The sequence below is a fragment of the Mus caroli genome, chromosome 14 (assembly GCF_900094665.2).
Source record: "Mus caroli chromosome 14, CAROLI_EIJ_v1.1, whole genome shotgun sequence".
Lineage (NCBI taxonomy): Eukaryota > Metazoa > Chordata > Mammalia > Rodentia > Muridae > Mus > Mus caroli.
In genome coordinates, this window is record NC_034583.1 from 54,606,988 (window position 1) to 54,627,204 (window position 20,217).

The following is a 20,217-nucleotide window of genomic DNA, read 5'->3' on the forward strand; positions in this document are numbered from 1 at the left end:
GGAGGGAACCCAATATCCCGCCAAGTAACTCAGGGTCCAGTAGCAGGACGAACACGTGTGTGCCTCCAGGCAGCAAAGGCAGGTTCCAGCAGTAGGCGTGNNAGNANGAATGAGCAGGTAGCTCCACCCTTGAGCAAGCAGGTTCCAGGCTGGGGGAAGGGAGGCCACACCAAGGGATACTAAATGTCATATGCCAAGCTACATCTAGAGTACCAAGGAGTGAAAAGAGACCCAAGGGACTGTGAAGAGTCTTCAGAAGACAGATCGTGGACTTCCCAAGCTTGAGTCCATACCCTGTCCCTGACTTAACAGCCCCACAAAGCCAAGCTCAGACAGCAAAGGGTCTTAGTAAAGAGCCTCTTCCTAAGCATCCCCAGCCCAAGGGTGCAGAAATTCCACCTGCTTAGCAGTGCTCTCCTGGAGGCTAGCAGCAGCTCCAGTGCTGGGTTCAGGACTCCCATGCCCAATTCTGCTCTGTCCGAGATCAGACACCAGCAGAGGCAGCTCTTAAAACACCTGGTTTGAAGCAGCACAGTTAGAAGGCTTGCCTCGGTCTGTTTCCGTTAAAACGAAGCTTCGCGATATTTTGCTAATATATCCATTGTTCAACATCAAGGTGCCTCTGAAATCCACCTATTTTTGAGGCCCCAGCGAAAGTAGTTTGCATAACCTTTATTATGCCATATTTATTTAAATTTGGAATCAAGCTTTCTCTGTCCCTAGGCACTCCTACCCTCTTTCTCATTTGTCAGACTCCTGTGCAAATTTATACTTTCTCAACTACATGTCCAGGGAAGCAGACTGGATGAGATTCTATAATCCTGAAGTCAGTATGTGGACTTTACCCCCTCCACAATGCTAAACACCCAACTCAACACGAAGTTGTCTGTAGTCCTGAGGATTGGATTTGAGACCTTTCTTCTTCTGTTATGCAAGTGCCCTTCCATGGAACTATATCCCCTTCTATTTATTATGCTTTTGGAGACAATGTCTTGCTAAGTTGCACAGACTGACCTTGCATTCCTTCTATAGTCCAGGCAGGTCTTGAACTTGAAATCCTCCTGCCTCTGCTTCAGAAGTAGATTAATTTTAGGTCTCTGCCACTAGGATCTTGTCCTGGCAGAAAGGCTATGGCTCTGGCCAGCAGGCATCTGTCAGCTCCTTGTCCCTGAATGTGGAATTTCAGTTGCCCAGGTAGTTCCCTTTGGTCAGGGAACCAGCTTAGGTGTGGGCCCGGAGCTGAGCTACTGATAGACTGACCGGACTGACCGTCAGTGTCTCACAATCACCTTCCATCTTGGCTCTGTGGTCTTGCTCAGAAGTGTGCCCTTGACAGACAAGGAGATAAGAAACAGGGGCCAGAGCACATTCAGCTCTGTGAGAGGCAGACAAAAGCAAAAGCCTTAATCTCCCAGGTTGTGTGGTGAGAACCTGAGAATCCATAGCACCTATACTGTTAGTTTCCTGCAGGTCTCGGGTCCCTGCAGGCAGAAGGTGTTTATAGTTGTTAGAAAACAGAAAAAGGAAACTGACAGGTACTAACCAGGCAGGGCCTGTGTGTCAGAGCCGGAGACCTGGGTTCTGGCGATGCCCTGTGGCCTCAGCTTGATCACTAGCAGGAGTTCTTAGTGGTAAATCTTGGCAAGCACATGGTTCTGGCACATATAACACCAGCGCCCATTATCTTATCTGCTGGACACCCAACTAGATGGCAGATCATGCTCACTGTGTGGAGTGGAAGTGAGTGATGATGCTGGGGGAGAGAACTCTGGTGCTCCCAGAGCACTTTCATAGGGTGCTCCCAGAAGCTTGAGGCTTTTTGCTCTTCCCACTTTCCAAAGGAGAAGACAGAGGCTCAGAAAGACCAGAAGTCTTAGGTCAGAGGGGTTAAGTGACAGCCAAGCGGGTGGCTCAGCCTGATAGAATGGCACCCACTTGACTCAGGGGCCAGGATTCTTTCTTGTTTCAGAGCCCTATCACATGTTCACATCTTGGGCCACATGCTATAAAAGGCATACTGTAAAATGGGGTGACAGATACCCACCGGTCAGGCTGTTGAGAAAGGACGATAAAGAGGAGGAGGCAAAGGCCAGGATCAGTGCTGTGTGTGTTTCCTTCTGTCGGGACACCTGATGCTCACAGCGTCCTTCTGAGGCGGGTGCTACTGATAGGATTACCACCCCCATTTTACAGATGAGAGAACTGAGTATCAACATATGGGGATTTGAACTCACATCTGCCCAGCCTCAGAGCCCACACTCCAAATGGCTGCTGTATCCACTGCTCCTCCGGTCAATAAGCTTGAAGGTACCTTCTGCTTGCTCAGCATATCCTCATAGCTCCTGGCATTTGCCATGTTATTCTCCAAAAGTCAACTCCACTTTTGCCATCTTTCCAAGTAATTCTTTCACTCCATATGAGGAGGTTTCTTATGTTAACACAGAGCCCAGCCATGGTAGTCTCAAGTATCAAAAGGGCTAATTCAGTTTGAGCATATCTGTAGGATAGACAATCCCTTTCTGAAATATTTGTGTATACATATGTTACATATATATATATGTGTGTGTATATATATATATAATTATATATACATATGTGTGTATATATATAATTATATATACATATATGTGATATATATATATGTATACATATACATAATTTAAATCAACATGTGTTGACCTGCTTGTGGGTTAGTACATTTAGATAGAGTATGTGGTAGTCGAACCAAAATTAGCATTTCCACTTTTTCATATATTACCTGTTCTGTGGTAGGAACACTCAACTTCTTGAGTTATTCTGAAATATATACTAAATTGTAAACTAGTTTTCTGCCTTACACCTTTACCAGCATTGCTATTTCCTATCTTTTTGACAGTAGTCATTTGACCTGGGGTGAGGTGGTTTCTTGCTGTGGGTTTGTGTTTGTTTGATTTTGTTGTTTAAAACAGAGTCTAACTGTACATCTCAAACTAGCCTAAAACTAATCTATAACATAGCCCAGGCCAGCCTTGAACTGGTGTCTCAGCCTCCCATGGGCTAGAATCACAGGTGTGTGGCCTCAAGCCCAGCTTTGTTGTACTGGGGCTACAGATCACAGCTCCCCCCCCATCCCCCCCTGTTCCCCCACATTGTCAGGAGAGGCTATTCCCAACTCTGTGACCCAGTACCTCCCTCCTAGCAGAGACAATCTCTCCATGAAGCAAATGCCCACCTCCTCCTGAGTCCACAACTCCGCTGGAAACCAATTCACAATGTGGAACTGCTTCTGGGAACCTTTGAGCTTTTCCTTCTACAGGTTCCCAGAAACTCAAGTTTCCAGTGAGCAAGACACCTTACCCGTACCACCTGCCTCCTTCCACCCTTGGCAATCCAGGATTCACAGGGGTCAAACTAAGGTTAAAGTGTGCTGCATTGTCCTGGTTCTACACAGACTCCAACACAATACTGATGATAACAATGTCTGACATTATAAGTGTCTTATTGTAACAATGGCTGACCTTTAGGTGAAGCTAGACAAACACCCCCGGCAGAGTACAAAGACTGCTTGCAATCCTCAAGAATTAGGTCTCTGTTGCCCAACCATGTGGAAATGGAACAGGCTCTGCCCCTTCACACATGCTGAGTTCCTGGCCCTCACACCAGTTCTTTCCAGCATCTATCAGAGACAAATGGAGTCTCTCAGACTAAGATAGCGTCTGAAGGAGCTCCAGAATTAGGGACTAGACACATGCCTTTCATCTTGGTATTCTCTTTCTATCTGTGCTGGCCGTTAAACACTGATTCCCTGTCTCCACACCCTTGCAAAACCTTTCTGTTGTCTGTCTCAGAATGTGATTGTTCCAGCTGCTCCACTCACACGGGTCACATATTTGTCCTTTTGTATCTGGCTAATGTCACTCAGCATAATGGCCCCAAGGTTCATTTATGTTGTGACAAGTCTCCGATCTCCTCCTCCCAAAGCTTGGGTAGCATCTGGAGCGTGGATAGACTGTGTTCATCTATGCTGCAGTTGGAGTGTGCCACTGTGAACATGGGTCACAGGTCTCTCTTGGAGTCCTTGCCTGCAGTTGATGTGAGTGAAACCCCTGGTCATATGGTAACCACTGCGTTCATTCCAGACATGCACAGGATTTCTACAGCCTCCATCGTCATTGCCCTCAGCGCGGAGTAGTTATGAGCTCGACTTTTGTCCCCAGGAGGGCACATAGTGTGATCTTTCTCCAGTAAGCAGGGCACGTTCACCTGAGAGCTTTCTGTTCCGGATTCTCCCTTCCTCTCTAGCTTTCTTCCTTGTCTTCCCTCAGCATCTCTATCACCTCTCCTCACTCCACAATGAGCTCTGAAGTCAGGAAACCTCTCCCTTCTCTTTCAGAGCCCTATAATTACTGTTTAATTAGATAATCCTACCCTTGGGGGTTTGCCATCTACCTGAAGAAACGAGCTGATTCTCCTAAGAATCTTCTCATTTGTCGCAAAATCACCAGTGTCCTCAGGCAACAGAAGTCTGAACAACAGCACTGGCTCTCTCGGACAGCCTCCCTCTACCACCTCAGGTCCCTGGAGACCCTCTCCCTACCATTCTCCTAAATCCTAATCCTGACCCCGATCTGTGGCATCGCCACCCTTTGAGCCCGCACTGTGCCCCGATTATGGGATTACTGGAAGAACAGACCACACCTCTGAATCCAGCCTGTGCCTGTCTCCGCAGAAGCAGGGCAAGCCACCCTGGAGGAGGGATGGAAAATAAGTGCATTCTATACTGCGCTTTAGAGGACAGGAGTCAACCCATGCTGAGCTGAGTTCCTTAGGCTGGAGTCTAGGAGCGGTGTCCCAACCTAGGTGTTCCTGTGGGTCTTGGCCTGGCTTAGAAGGAAGCACTTGGCCACAGGTAGCTACTGCCCTGCAGTCAGCCAGTACAGCTTCCCGGTACATACAGCTTCTTGTCTGATCTGGAAATGTCATCAGCCCCTTCTTGGAGAAGTGGAGGCAGAAGCTCAGGGAGCATTAGTGACTGGTTTAGCTAGCAGGAGAGGAGCCCCACTCACAACAGGGTCTCCCCAAGAAGTCTGCTGCCTCGAGGCCCTGGGAGAACCAGTGCAGGACTCAGAATATCACCATTCCCAGGAGGGCTGGGCCTGAGTCAGGTTCCTCATCTGTAAGACAATAAATGTGATGCAAATGTGATGCCTCTGGCCCGGGGTTGAGGAACTGATGGGGAAACAGTACAGGTCAAGTGCCTCAAGTGCCCAGAGCCAGGGGTTGGGGGACATCTTGCCATCCTAGCTATCCACGGTGACCTGTGTCCTTTAGGCATTGCTAAGGAAATTTAGTATAAAATGATTCTCAGCCATGTGAACCGGGAGAGCATGATGGGAAATGAAGTAAAAGCACAAACACAAAATAGATCCTGCGGGGGGGGGGGGGGTTGTAGAGGAAGAGACAGGCAACTGAGATGGGCTTGTCAGGGGAATTGTCCTTTTTTTTTTCTTTTTCCTTTTCTTTTTTTAATGAGAACATATTTTAGTTGAGAAAGATGGAAATTTTCTGGAGTTGGGTGGTGGCTACAGTTGCACCAAGATGATAAGTGTAGATTTGTCATTTTGGTTTTAAATTTGGGAGTCTTAGCCCTTTACATTTTAGAAAAAAAATATTTGTGTGTGTGAGAGAGAGAGACAGACAGACAGACAGACAGAACCACAGAGAGAACACTGAGTGCTCACTAATTTTCTCCAAGGCAATTGCTCTGTATTCCAGACCTAATGGTGAATGAGAACATTTGCATTAATTTGCATAACCACCGGGAGTCCATCCTGGATCTCAGGGCTCTTTTGGCTCCAGGCACCTGGTAGGCCCCAGAGCCAAGTCTGAGGACACAAAAGTACTGAAACAACAGCAGCTTGCCAGCGTGGGCAGAGGAAACGTCAGGATGGGACTGGGTCTCAGGTCAAGTGGAAACAGCTGGTGGCCTGTCTTAGTGACAAAGCTTTGTTAATGGGAACCTGGCTGCCCAGGAAGCCTAGGGAGACCGTAGTTACTTTCCTTCTCTGCTGAGTCACAGCCCTGTGACAGGCTGAGGGACACCTTGAAGCCTTCTGAGCTCCAGTATCCTGACTTACAAAATATAGACCTTCACGGCAGGTACCTTGGGGAGGCTATGAGGTACCACAGGGTTTGGTGTATAGATGGGTTTTGAAAAGAACTGCTGAGAGCTGTTCTCAGTGCATCCCATTCTTAATGGGAAATAGAGGTGCTGAAACGATCAGAAACCCTCTACAGGGTCCCTGAGCATTGACCAGCTCCATCTCCCAGACTCCCTCTACCTAAGAGGCAGAACTAAGTTGTCAGTCTCCTGGCAATGCACAGTCTGAGCCCCCATCTCAGCTTTACCACCAAGGGCCTTTTGACAGTTGACGTTAACTTCCCCATCTGTGACTTGTGGCATAGTAAGAATTTTACTCCATAGGCTATCATGAGGATTAGCTCTAGTGTGTTAGCTCTGCCTGGTTCATAGTAAAACAGCTTATAAATATCAGCTCATTTTTATGATTGGCTCTTAGGAACCTTTATTTAAAATAAAAAATGTATCAGTGAGTAATTGTAAGACATCTGATGAAAGAAAAAAAAAAAAACAGCAGGCTGCAGAAGGAGGGATAGAATGTGCCCACTGGTCCGATCCCACGCCCCAGTAGATGGCCCAAAACCCATGTGTAGATAGATGGGCAGCACTAACTGGAGTCAGGGTTTCTGGTTTTGTTTTTTGTTTTTTAAGGACATGGATTTGTAAGAGTGGGCGTATACTCTGGCAAGCTGGAGGAAGGTAAATGGATATGACCAAAACATAATGTAAAACGTATGAACGTTCAAATTATAGAGCATGTTATGGCAGCCCACATACATGATCTAATTGGGACTGTCACAGTGGAAAGTACCTTTGTCCACCTCATCACATGCCCCTTCCCACCCAGAAGCTATGTTACCAAATCTGGTGTCTCCCTCCTTCTGAACCCCTTGAGCCCCTTGAACACCAAAGGATGGGAATGGATGGAAAGGAACTTTAAACCAGGACTGACACAGAGAAAGACTTAGACATAGTCGCTAGCCTGGCACAAAACTTCATCAGGCAACAACACTACCCCGTTCCACCGCAGTCTTTTCACCTCTCTGTCCAGGAAGTGTGCCGGCACTAGATGGATCTGTCAATGATCCATGACATCAGTTAGGACCCCTATTAATGAGTGTCCTCAGTAGAGTTTACAGAGCTGCACTCGACCGCCATGCACCTTGCTGACTCAAGTCTGGCCTCTCCCCTTCCAGGCAGAGATGCGGCTCCAGGACCAGCAGCTGGCCAGACAGCTCATGCGCCTCCGAGGAGACATCAACAAGTTGAAGATCGAGCAGACCTGCCGCCTGCACCGGAGGATGCTCAACGATGCCGCCTTTGAGCTGGAGGAGCGGGATGAGCTGTCCGACCTCTTTTGTGACTCCCCGCTGGCATCTTCTTTCAGCCTTTCCATGCCACTCAAGCTCATTGGAGTCACCAAAATGAACATCAACTCCAGAAGGTTCTCTCTCTGCTGAGAAGCCTTAGGATGGAAGGGAAACCACAGCCAAGGGTGAGAGAGAGAAGGCTCAGACCAAGTGGTACTTTGGGTACCAGTTACTCTCCCTGAGGCCTTGGGAGTAAAAGGCACCAGGACCTGGTGGTAGTATGCCAGGGGCTTCAGCTTTGTATACCTGGGTCTTCATGTTCAAGACCCAAAGAGTCTGTAGACACTATGTAAGACAGGGCTCTCAGCAGGATCCCTGTGGCCTTCCTCTCTATGGCCCACTTTCCTGTGACCTAGAATCACTGGTGCTATGATGTTGAATCCCAAAGGGGACACCCTTCCTATACCCCTGCCAAAGCTTGTTCTTATAGAAAGCTCTACTCTAGGGAAGCTGAGAAGATTAGATTGTGCCGAGTATACCCATCTCTCACATATTGTTACCACCCTCTTAGTGCTAGCTCTAATGGCCCCTATGTAGGAGGCTCATCAACCTGTGCAGGGATGTGGTAGGACGGGAAAACTTAAAGGAATAACAAGGTGACAAGTGGGAATGCAGACTCCTCTTTGATGGCTACCAGCATCCCAGGGAAGGAGCTCTGCCCAGGTACTTTGAACTTCAGCCCTGATGCCACAAGGCCATGCTGTTTCCAGCTTGATCCATGACATATGATATATGACATATGTACCTTGTATAGTTTTGGTAGAGCAACCCAGGCGCCCTGCTGTCTCCCATCACAACCACTTCAGTTACCTCTCTGCCACCCTCAACCCCAGGAGAACACCTAGCAGGCCACTGGTCACTGATGGTTAAACTAGGCAAGATAGGAGATAGATTTCCCACAAGTGAATTCTATAGTAGGGAGCATGACAGAGGCCCCCTGGTGGAACCTGATATTGTCACCTTATCCTCCGCACCAAAGACCCCAGGGATCCCAAAAGTCCATCCTGAGCCTCTCCCAAGACTGTGCCTGATCTAAGCAATGGATTTCAATTGACCATGACTGTTAACTAATGCATTGCTAACTAGTTAATACCTGTCTGAATCCTGTCCAAATGGAAAACCAGTTGAGTAGGCCACACAGAGTTTGGGCTTTAGTTTTGAGAGTTTTTCCCTAGCAGCAAGCTTGAGCTCAGTAAAATGTTAAGCTCTTCAGTTCAGGGAAGACCTGGTACGGCACACCTGGCCACAATCCTCTTAACACAAGTTCCTCAGACTCTGGGTGTGTCTAGTGAGGTCTGCTCATGAGCACAGAAGGGCAAAGTGAAGCCTGGAAAGACAATGACTTCCCTCCAGTTACCTGGCTACTCCATGGCTATAGAATATTAAGGTGTGAAATTACTGTGAGTCCAGCTTAGATCTTCTGCCAATGAACTTGAACTCCAAAAGATGGTACTGATGCTCTGCCAAACCCACAAGTTGTCAGCTTCTCCCTCCCTCCCTCTCAGTCCCTACTCATTCTTTTCCGGCCTAGCAATGACTAGTATTGGGGTGGGGGAGGGGGAAGCATAACTCCCAGATGGTTGGACCCTTAGCACTTACCACTTGTCAGAGCTCTGCCATCTATACTGACTGTTCTCTGTATATAACATTTCTTCCTACTGATAATCCCCATGAGCTGTGTCCACACACGACACAACACATGCAGACTGGAATGGAAAGATAATACTGAATGGCCTCTTCCTTGTGATTTCAAAGAGCCAAACTGTTTCTGTTTCTTTTTTTAAAGGTAGAACAAGGTAGCCAAGATTTTTTAAGAACCCTGAAGTCCAGAGGCCTTGACTCCAGTCCCTTCCTTCAAGACTACACAAAACACTGCCAAGTCCCAAGAGGCCTTTATTTCCCATCACCTCCTGCCTCTGGTCACCCCAGACCCCTGGGTGACACTGGCCACATCACAGAGAACACATGAGAGAAGGACCATCCCATATTCTAAAAATAATGCCAAACTGAGTGTAAGAAATTAAATCATTAGCCAGGCATGGTAGTGCACATCTTTAATCCCAGCACTCAGGAGTTGGAGGGAGGAAGATCAGGAGTTCAAGACTAGCCTATGATACCTAGTAAGTTCTCCAAGTCAGCCTAGGCTATATGAGACCATGCCTCAAAACCATAACAGTCACCAGTTATTACAGTAACTGACACCCTTAGCTTAAAGCAAAGCAGAGTGATCGACTTGGATATGGTCAGCAACTAAATATGTGACTGAGCAGTCTGTGCTCAGATAGGTAAGCACCCAGCATCTTCCTCCTGCTTTTGTTCTCTGGGAAAACTTTGTCCTAGTCAAGGTTTGAATAGATTAGATGTTTCAACTTAAGTTGTTCATCCCAAGAGAATCGTATTCTGGGATAAGGATGGTGGGCTGGGGAGTGGACTGAAAAGGTGGAAAGGAAAGTCATTCTGTCATCTTACCTGTAGTCTAGTGTCTGTTAGCTCTCTGCCTTCCGTGGTGAGCTCAAACCATTAACTGTTCACTCTGGTGGTAGAATCCCTGCAGAGATGTCTATAGGTCTGTGGCAACATTAGCTGCCTTCCTCAGCTAGCTTCCTGCCTTACTGTATGTTCACTGTCCTGTTTGGTGTTCCCTCCTTAACCATCTTTATCCCCCCTCTCCCAGGTGAGACATGAACTATCCACTGTGCTGCCACAAGGTCATGTCCAATGCCTTCATGGCCTCAGTAGCAATCGCAGAGGCTGAGGGCCTGGACAGGCCTGGCCATAACCTGGCCTCATCTAAGACCTACCCCTGTAGCAATACCAAGTGCTATTACATAATCAATTGACAATTTACAGTTTTATTTTTATGATTATTTGTTTCTATATTACTGTTAGAAAAAGTGAAATAAAAATATTTCAAAAAGAGATATCCAAATAGAGACATTTACTGCCTTTTTACCTATGGTTACAGCATACACAAGATCAGGACCATAATTAGATGGATGGATGCATGGATGGATGGATGGATGGATGCATGGATGCATGGATGCATGGATGCATGGATGCATAGATGGATATATGTATGTATAGATGTATGGATGGATGCATGGATAGATATATGAATGGACGCATGCATGGGTGGATGGATATATGAATGGATGCATGCATGGGTGGATGGATATATGAATGGATGCATGCATGCATGGATGGATGTATGAATGGATGGATGTATACATGGGTGCATGGATTGGTGGATGGATGATTTGAACAATTAGATTAAGATACGGAAGAAAGAAAACTATTTTCCAGCACTCTTTTCCAAGAAGGGTCACTTGGAGGTGGTTACAATGGAGTCCCATTCCATAGGCCATGTGAGCACACCTCATATACCCATCATGCCTGCATTTGACTAAATCCAAAGCAGAGGTGACCCTTTCCAACTTATAATAGCCTTTCCATAGTGATTCTAATAAGTGGTACTATCACTGTGTTTTGGAGAGACATATGCTTCAGAATGTTTCAGCTACTCTCTCTTAGATGTGAAATCAGTACAAGAGAGCTGTGGAGATGTCCTGGAGACATGGATTCTGGCTGTGCACTTCCAGAGCAGCTCTTGGGATCTTCTCTTCTACAGAGGACCAAGGGTACCATAAGAGGCAGGGTCTTGAAATAGTTGTGTCTTCATAACCCTAGGAAGGCCATGTGAGAGTTCAAGGTGGGTCACAAATTCCATTTTGTGGAACACCTGTCAGCAACTCCACGGAGATTAAGCAGGTGTGACTAGGCTTTCTCAAGAAGCACATAGCAGGTAACCTGTGGACACAAGGAGAGGGAGCGCAGGCGTCACTTAGACACCCACCACCTAGGTTGGGCACGTTGGCCCACACTTTAACCCCAGAACCCAGGCAGCAGAGGCAGAGGCAGAGGCAGGTGGATCTTAGTGAGTTTGAGACAGTCAGGTCTATTTAGTGAATTTCAGAGAAGCCAGTGCACTAGTGCTACATAGACCCTGCCTTAAAAAAAAGGAAGGAGAAGGAGAGGGAGAGGGAAGAGGAGGGAAGAGGGAAGAGGAAGAGAAAGAGAAAGAAGAAGAAGAGGAGGAGGAGGAAGAAAAGGAGGAGGAAGGGGGAGGAGGAAGAAGAGGAAGAAGAAGAAGAAGAAAGAAGAAAGAGAGAGAGAGAGAGAGAGAGAGAGAGAGAGAGAGAGAGAGAGAGAGAAGATAAAAGAAAAATCTACTACCACATAGAGGCCACAGACTTTTTCACACCAAAGCCAAGATGCATGTCCACTTCTTCAAGCCAGCTGAACATGGTAACCATTTGGATGTTGTACTAGGGTTCTCTAGAAAGCACCAATAGAATGCACATCTATTGTACAAGGGCATGTGTTACACCAGCTTACACGCTAGACTCAGGTAGTCCAGTGATAGTAATCTGCATGTTTAACTCCAGGAGCTACTCAGTCTGAGAAGCTGGAAGCCTCAGCAGTCCTAGCAGATGCTGAAGGCCTGGAAACTCCACGGAGAGCCTCTGGTATGGAATCTGCATTCCGAGGCCAAAGGAGTCCATGCCAGTGGAGGATGAACACAGGCCGTTCAGAACAAAAGGGAGCCCAGGTAGGCAGTGTTTCCTCTGCCCGTTTATTGGAAAGTGTTGCTCACTTTTAGGGTGGGGTTTAACACCTCCCCCAGCCCCCATCTCTAGAATTGTCCACACAGGGAAGTGGAGGAACAGAGATGCTCCAAGGTGCTGACCAGACTGAGGAATGTGGATGTGACCTCTCAGAAGTGACACAGCCCTTTGTTCAGAGGGCCAGCTGTGGCTTCATTAGGTTGGGCCAACTGCCCCAGTGTGCTCTGGGAGCTTTGTCACCAGCCCAACCTACAGCTTCCACATTCCAGACACTCAATGTCATGGCCCATCTGGATGCTGGGAGAATGGGAATTGATTCCCTGCCTTTCCTGCTTCTTAGTGAAAACAGAGGATTCCCCTCCTGTTCACTGTCCACATCAGAGCCCTGCTGTCTGTGATTGGACTGGCTTGGGGGAAGGCTGAGCTGCTGCTACTCTAAGGGAAATGATATGCAGCTGAGCCACTTGGGCAGTACAGGCAGGCACAGGCCCCAGGCCCTATCTGATATGAGCTGATCCAATAGAAGGCTACAGGTGTGGCCATTATTAAATACCCTGTTCCTAGGCACAAAGCAAATGACTACATAGCCCAGCCTACAGGGAGATCCTGGAGGAAGGGAAACCTCAGAAGAGCATAAAAGCCCTGGAAGTGGCCACCTCATTTGCCACAAGGAAGTGAGTCCTGCCACGAGTGGTTTCTACCGGCCATGGATGGCGCAAGACTCTAGAGGCTTGGCTTCTCAAGATGTTCCTAAGCCATCTGTTAGACAGAAGGGTCCCACGATGCCTGCTTTTCACTCCCTTCAGGGATGAAGAGGCACTCAGGTAGGAAGACTTGTCAAGGAAGGTGATAGGTCTCCAGAGAAAATTATCACAAAGCCAAGCCAGGCTCCTGCTTCCTCCAGTAGGCCCCTTTCAGTGGACTCTGGCTAGACCTGAGAGTGTCTTACAAAATCACGCCTGGCCAAGCCTCGTTTGGAAGGATTGCAAGAGGCTAGTACTGGGGCACATGCTTCTCCACATGCCCACCTAGATGGATCAAGAACTTGGTTGGGAAAAGAGAAGCTACTCTGAGCCTTCCAGGAAGGGAAAGGGAAAGAAGTAAGGGCTGAAAGCTTCTGGAACCATAAGAAGTCAGGGAAGACCAGGCCGCCAGGGGAAGTGATTCCTAGAACTCTTCTCACTGGGGTGTCACCTCACAGAGACAACAGTGATGAGCAAGCTTCTCTGGCCAATGGAACTCATAGGTTTCTGGGGTCTCCTACTGGGAAGCTGGGTCTAGATTCATTCCATGAATTCCTTGGGAGCCGTTGTTTGTATCTGTCATGGGCCTACTGTGGCCACAGGGAAACAATGACTGTTTAAGGGGTCACAAGCTGGACTTCATTCTCCCAAGTTCAGATGCTAAAGCACCGGGGACCTCAGAATAGATGTATCTGGAAATGAGGTCTTTGTGGATTAAGATGAAGTCATAAGCACATAGCTGGTATCTTTATTTCTCAAAGGTGACTAGGACACAGACACACAGAGGGAGGTCATGTGAAGACACAGGCTAAGATGGCCATTGCAAACCCAGGAAGAGAAGCCTTGGGAGGGGCCAGTCCTGCTGCTCACAATCAGACTTCTGGTTTTCAGAACCATGGCAACAGGGGTTACTGTTTGAGCCACCCACTATGCAGTACTTGTGATAACAGCTGTGATGGTTAGTTTTAACGCTCAACCTGACTCACCTGATAGCCTCATGGAGTAACTGATTTTTTCCAGGTTGGTCTATTGGCACATCTCTAGGAGGATGATCTTGCTTGTTAATGTAAGAAGACCCAGCTCGTTGTAAGAGGTGAGAGGTGAGAGGTGAGAGGTGAGAGGTGAGGGGTCCTGAGCTATTGGACAGTAGAAAGTTAGCAAAGCAAGCAGACAGCACGGGTGCACTCACTTCTCTCTGCACATGACTGTGATATGTTGCTGGGTTCCTGCCTTGACTTCCACAAAATGACAGACTATGACCTGGAGCTGTAAGACAGATGGGCCATTACTCCTCTGGGTTCCTTGTGCTCATCAGAGCAACAGAAATGACACTAGACACCAGATCAACCAAAAAAATAGTACATCTGCTTCTCCTCTCTGGCCTCTCTTCTTCCCTCCCACTCCCCACCCTTCAGCTGTCCACCTAGGGGTAAGCTGAGTCACTTCTCATTTGGGCCAGAACAAGTCCTAAGTAAGGACCAGCATGACCTCTGAGGCAAGTGCATAGGTAACCAAGCCCATGACCATTAGCAACCAAGTAGTTAAGGAGGGACCCTCAGCCCTGGAGCAGACCCAGAATCTTCCATCAGCCACAAGGACTCTTTTTTTGCCATGAGGACTCTTTAGTCAAAGGACGTGTGCCAAATCAGTCTCTGGCAGGCAGCAGGACAATGTGGTTGGTGTGAGAAGAAAAGAGCACAACTTCTGCCGGTGTCGTTAACTTCTTCCATGAAATTTAAATGTGCGTGACATCAGGGACAGCAATTCATTATATGATACATACTTTGGGAGGACCACAAACCTTTTGGCTGAAATCCACAAAATCAAGCAAGAAGGCAGCCAGATTTTGTCTGTAGCCCTGGTAGTGGATTGTGCCTGCTGTGCTCCTTGGTGGTGCTAGATGGGACAGGAGCCAAGGCAGCCTTTCTTCTGGGAGATGGCCCAGCCACATTCTATTTGACCACAGCAGGAGGCGTCTATATGCTAGTCACCCTCCCAGTAAAAGTCTGAGTCCCTGCTCTTCTGCTCAGAGCTAAGCTCAACAGAGCGCCCCCTGCAAGAAACCCCAGAAAACACAAGATAGGAAAAAAAGAGAGAGGAAAAGATTGGAAAGGACAGAGAATATGGAAGAGTAAGGAGGCTGAAAAGTAGGAACAAGAAAATCCAAGGGATCAAGGGAGCTTCCCTGCCCCTCCCCCATGACAGGATTTCTCTGTGTAATCCTGGAACTCTCTCATTCCTTCTGAAAGCTGAGATTTAAGGTGTGCACCTTCTTACAGTGTTGGCTCTGAATCTCAGACCATAGACTAGGCTTTCCTGCCTGCTCTTCCATCTCCCCTCCCTCCTGTAAATAACTGTTCTGGCCAATTCTAAGATCAGCGCCTAAGATCGTAGCTTCTGAGCTGGAGGCTCAAACAGTAGTGCATCGTAGAGCCAGCTGCCTAGCAGAACACCCCCAGGTCTATGGGCTCCACCAGTTAGAGAGGCTTGTCCATCACCTGTTGTCCCTGTGAGGCCACACCTCAGCTTCTGCCAGAGACACCCTTGGCCCCTGCTCATCCTTCTAACCTAGCCCTCAGAAGGTCATCTCCCCACCCCCAATCTTCAGGGGGCCCAATGGGACTCACAGTATCACCTTTAATACTCCTCCCCTGATCACGACCATCCTGACCTCCACAGCTGCCAGTCTCAGGAGCAAGAAGCTAAAGCTATCACCATAGCAGTGTGCCAGGGCATCCAGGAGGCACAGGTTGATTTATTTTTAAGCAAAAGAAGCTTTTGTTTAAAAGATGACAGTCACTGGTATTTCTAGAAGGCAGTGAATTTCCCTGGGGCTTGGAGATACAGCATGTAAAAGCCATGGCTCTATACTGATTCCGCGGAAGTGCTGGGACGTAGCTATTGTAGCAATGTGTGCTGTCAGCACCAGTGGGCTATAAAGCAGTGGCTGGAGCGTAACTCTCTCCTCTGAATTGAAACCCAACACTATTGGCTCGTTAACAGTCAGCCAGTGGCAGAGCTAGTGATGAGCTGGAGTCTCCTGGCTTCTTTCCTAAGCTCTACCCTCTGGCTTCCCACCTCCATATGTTCCTTGCTCAAACCACAGCAGAGAAGGTCTGCCAACAAATGGCTTTCAGACTGCTGGCCTGCCACCCACCGCAGTTAGTAGAGCCTAAGGTGCCCTCTGCTGGAAAACTATGGAATATATTTGTGTGTGCAATTACTGGGTTTCCTTGGCATCTTTGATTGTCAGAATTTGCTATTTGTTAGAATAATGCACATTTTGATGTTCTTCTCCACGAACCAAGCATGAAATCTCTAATCTGTCAGAATTAAAACTCTATAAATTCACATTCTCTCTCTCTCTCTCTCTCTCTCTCTCTCTCTCTCTCTCTCTCTCTCTGAAACCTTTTGGTCTAGCCGAAAGGTTCTTACTCTATAAGTTTCTTTGAGGTCCTGAACCAAGCAGATACACAGTGTCCATATCCTTTTTATTTCTGCTTTTCCATAATCAGTGTGGAATTTCTGAGAAAGATTCATATGGAAACAGAGCATTAATTAAAGGACACTATGACAGAAGTTACACACGCTTGGAGTTCCATCTGCCCAGTTCCCACACTTCCCTAGGTAAACTGTAGCCTTAGTCTTTTATGCACCTTTCCAAAACTTCAAAAACACCTATCTGGGCTGGACAGATGGCTCAGAGGGTAAATGCACCGTTGGCAGAGCCTAGTGACCTAAGTCCAATCCCCAGGACCCACATGTCGGGAGGAGAGAACCCCGCCCCCATAAGTTATCCTCTAACCTCCATACATGTGCCATGGTATGCTCCCAGTAAGACATAAAATACTTTTAAAAGTAAAGTAAAAATGCATGCATGCACACATACACACATATATGTAGGAAACACACACATCTCAGTACCCCTTCTATCCCTACCAGTCCATTTTTCAGATTAATGACTTTTGGATTGGCTTTTAGTTTATTCAAGGTCACTTAGTGCATATTTGATTAGAACTACTTATTGGGCTTAGCGAGGTCACCAGTAAGTACACAACCGAAGGCAATTACTCTGTCCTTGAATCTATCAGTACAGTGGCAGTATCCTTCAATTACACCATGAGTTTTGACCACTCTAATTTCCCATTTCTCTCTCTTGCTCTCCTCCTCTGCTTCCTTCTCCTTCCATTCCTATTCTCAAATAGCCTCCCTTCCCTTTTCATGTCTTTCTGTGCACATTCGTGTCGATAGATAAATGATAGATGATAAATAGATGATAGATAGATGATAGTTGAAATATAGATAGATGATAGAGAGATAATAGTTCAATACACACACACACACGTGTGTGTGTGTGTGTGTGTAGAAAGGTAGGCACGCTGGGTTTGAAGCCCTGCTCTATGTCCCAGGAGAACTAGTTTATCAGTCTCCTTCTCAGTGTGCCCATATGTAAATCAGAACAACCACCTCACAGGATGGTTGCAGATTAAAACAGATAATCTGGCTTCTGAAAGGGTATTGAACTGTACAGGGAGCAGATACAGCTCCCTTCCTGCACTTAAGACTTTCTCCATAAGCACACTGTCCCTTGCATCTGTGGGAGGTTGGTTCCAGGACACCCGCAGATTCCAAAATTTGTGGATGTTTATAGCTGGTACATAAAGTGGTACACACTACTATATAATCCATGTACCATTTAAATCACATGTAAATGAATTTGAACATCTAACACAGTGTCCGTAGGTGCTGTTTGGATGGTTGAAGGGATGTGGGGGTGGGGGGCATATCTGGATGTTCAGTTCAGACACAGGATTTTCCACCTTGAATACTTCTGGTCTGCATTTTATACAACCCAAAGTTACAGAGACATAACACATGTTTTGTGTTTCTTTTGTGTATTTTGGGGGATGGTTCTTTTCAGTTTATTGCATGAAGGAATTACACTAGTCCAAGTTAAAAGTGGACCCCAAATGATTCCATTAAACAAACTGAGGTGAAAAAAAAAAAAAAGCTTGTTACAAGGAACAGAAGGAAATTCTGCTCTGCCAGGAAATCCTCACTAAATCTTCAGAGAGCAGCAAGCAATTAAAGCCCATGGGTCGTCGGCTGATCGTCCCAGCCCATCCAGGCTCTGCCAGAGCTGGCATATGCTCTTGCATTGGTCACCTTTAGCTGACTCACTTCTCCATATTGTGGATGCTCAATTGCAGTACCCGTGCAGGCAAAGGCCTTCTTAAACATCTTCACTTGTTTCTTTGTATCCTAATTATCAGCATCCTTGGACATTAGTGAGGGTCTTCTTGCTGTTGCTCCGTTGAATACTTACATGAACACAGCCTTCAGTGCCAGCAGGAAGCAGTGCATCACCCTGACTTGCATCAAAAAATGTTGTGGTATGGTGAGATGGCTCAGCGGGTAAGAACACCGACTGCTCTTCCAAAGGTCCTGAGTTCAAATCCCAGCAACCATATGGTGGCTCACAACCATTCGTAACAAGATCTGATGCCCTCTTTTGGAGTGTCTGAAGACAGCTGCAGTGTACTTACATATAATAAATAAATAAATAAATCTTTTTTTAAAAATGTTGTGTTGGGGTCTGAGAATTTCCACACAAACTATACATACATCAACCTCAGTTAAGCAAGAATAGTTTATTGAACATACACTATAATACTGGACACCCAGGTCCACAAGAAGGAAAAACCTAATTGTGGCACCAGTCTGCCCTCAGGGTAGGCTTTTTATATGAAATAAAAACAAGTCCAGAGCTTTTTGTATGAAAAACCAGGTTCAAAAGTCTGAAGACAAGCAGTGAAGTGGTACAACATTTTTGGCTAACTAGACAAAGTATTATCAGCCAACCTTTAAGCCGACCTGTCCTGAGTGAGGTAAGGAGGGTGGTGGACAAGCGGTGAACAGAACATTGAGATTACAGGGTACAAGTCATTCAACCATAATTTTTTGGTTGTTAGTAACATTTTTTTTTTGGTGTATCAGCCATGAATAGTTACTTACGGGAAGTAGAGTCTGAGAACCTGAACTTATTTCACCTTATGAGCAAAATGGGGACTGAATACAAAGTGGCTACAGTTGTGTTAAAAGGATCAGGCCTCAACACTGTGGAGCACAAGAATCCCTGTGCTCACATATAACCACGAGGGAGGTGTCTCTTCAGTGGGAGAGATGGACAACCTGTTTTCCACTCAGAAGGCTGGGAGTGGAGGTGGCTAATATCCTAGGTGACCTCTGTGCTCTCTGTAGGGCCAGGCTACACCTGGAGTCCACCAAGCTCCCATAAGCAGGACCAGAGACAATAGTCTAAGTGACAGGTGACCTCTGCACTCTGTTTATGACCAAGACCACACCAGGTCCTTCTGCAGGCACTTAAGGTGACACATATAGTCTGTCTATAGAAACCATCTTTATGGAGGAAGTGACGTGTACTTTGAGAAGAGTTTCAATGTAATCATGCCTCAGGCTTTACTGTGCACACAGGATTGTATTACGTGGGAAACTCCCTCCTCCCCAATTTTACTGTACTTAAATATTTTTAAAATAAACTGCCCAAGTGTCTTGAAGTTTGCTTGAACCAACACTGGCTACTGAGTTGTGTTAAACTGTATTTCCTTGTTTCACACGGATTGTTATTCTCCTGGCTGTGCCATGTGTAGAGACACGCCTCCCCCCAAACCAAAGTGGTGCAAACAGTGGAAATTCAGGTGTGGTGGTAGAGGGAGGCGAATCTCTGTGAGTTAGAGGCCAGCCTGGTCTACATAGTGAGTTCCAGGATAGCCAAGTGACAGAGAGATTCTGTCTCAACAACAACAAAACAAAAAGCCACACGGAAGAGTGGAGGTCGTGGACAGTGGACACTTAGTAGGATTCCTTTTCCTAGCGGAGGCAGCCTACCTGCTGCAGAAGGCAGGGGAGAAGGCTGGAGCTTTGGGAAGTGAGGGGGCTGCAGGGGTAGCGCAGTGGAGTCCTTGGTGGCTAGACTGGGTATGCTGCACATTCTTGTATTTTGGTTAGTCACACATGTGTGGTTTGTGTACTTTCTGTATGTTGCATGTTTCACAGTTTCAAAAATCAAACAAACCCCACACCACCTCAAAGTAATAATTTTAAAAAAAAATCAACGCTTAGAAAATGTCACGTGCAGAGTTAAGCACTGGTCATTCCTGGTGCACTGGCTCATACCATCTTTTCTTAAAACCACCTTCACCGAGCAGTGGTGGCACACGCCTTTAATCCCAGCACTTTGGGAAGCAGAGGCAGGTGGATTTCTGAGTTTGAGGCCAGCCTGGTCTACAGAGTGAGTTCCAGGACAGCCAGGGCTACACAGAGAAACCCTGTCTCAAAAA

General features: G+C 46.9%; 1 protein-coding gene across 3 annotated transcripts in view; it reads left to right on the forward strand.

The window, feature by feature from the left end:
- Fam167a (family with sequence similarity 167 member A) overlaps positions 1 to 10,313 on the forward strand; it is a 29,420-nt gene extending 19,107 nt beyond the window's left edge. For 2 of the 3 annotated variants that reach the window (XM_021181964.2, XM_029468700.1), the window contains one exon: positions 7,315 to 10,313. In XM_021181964.2, coding sequence (XP_021037623.1) covers positions 7,315 to 7,578 — 264 coding nt within the window. In that variant the 3' untranslated portion in view covers positions 7,579 to 10,313. The remainder of the gene's footprint in view (positions 1 to 7,314) is intronic. The other variant, XM_021181965.2, reaches the window with a different exon arrangement.
- The last annotated feature ends 9,904 nt before the right edge of the window (positions 10,314 to 20,217 follow it).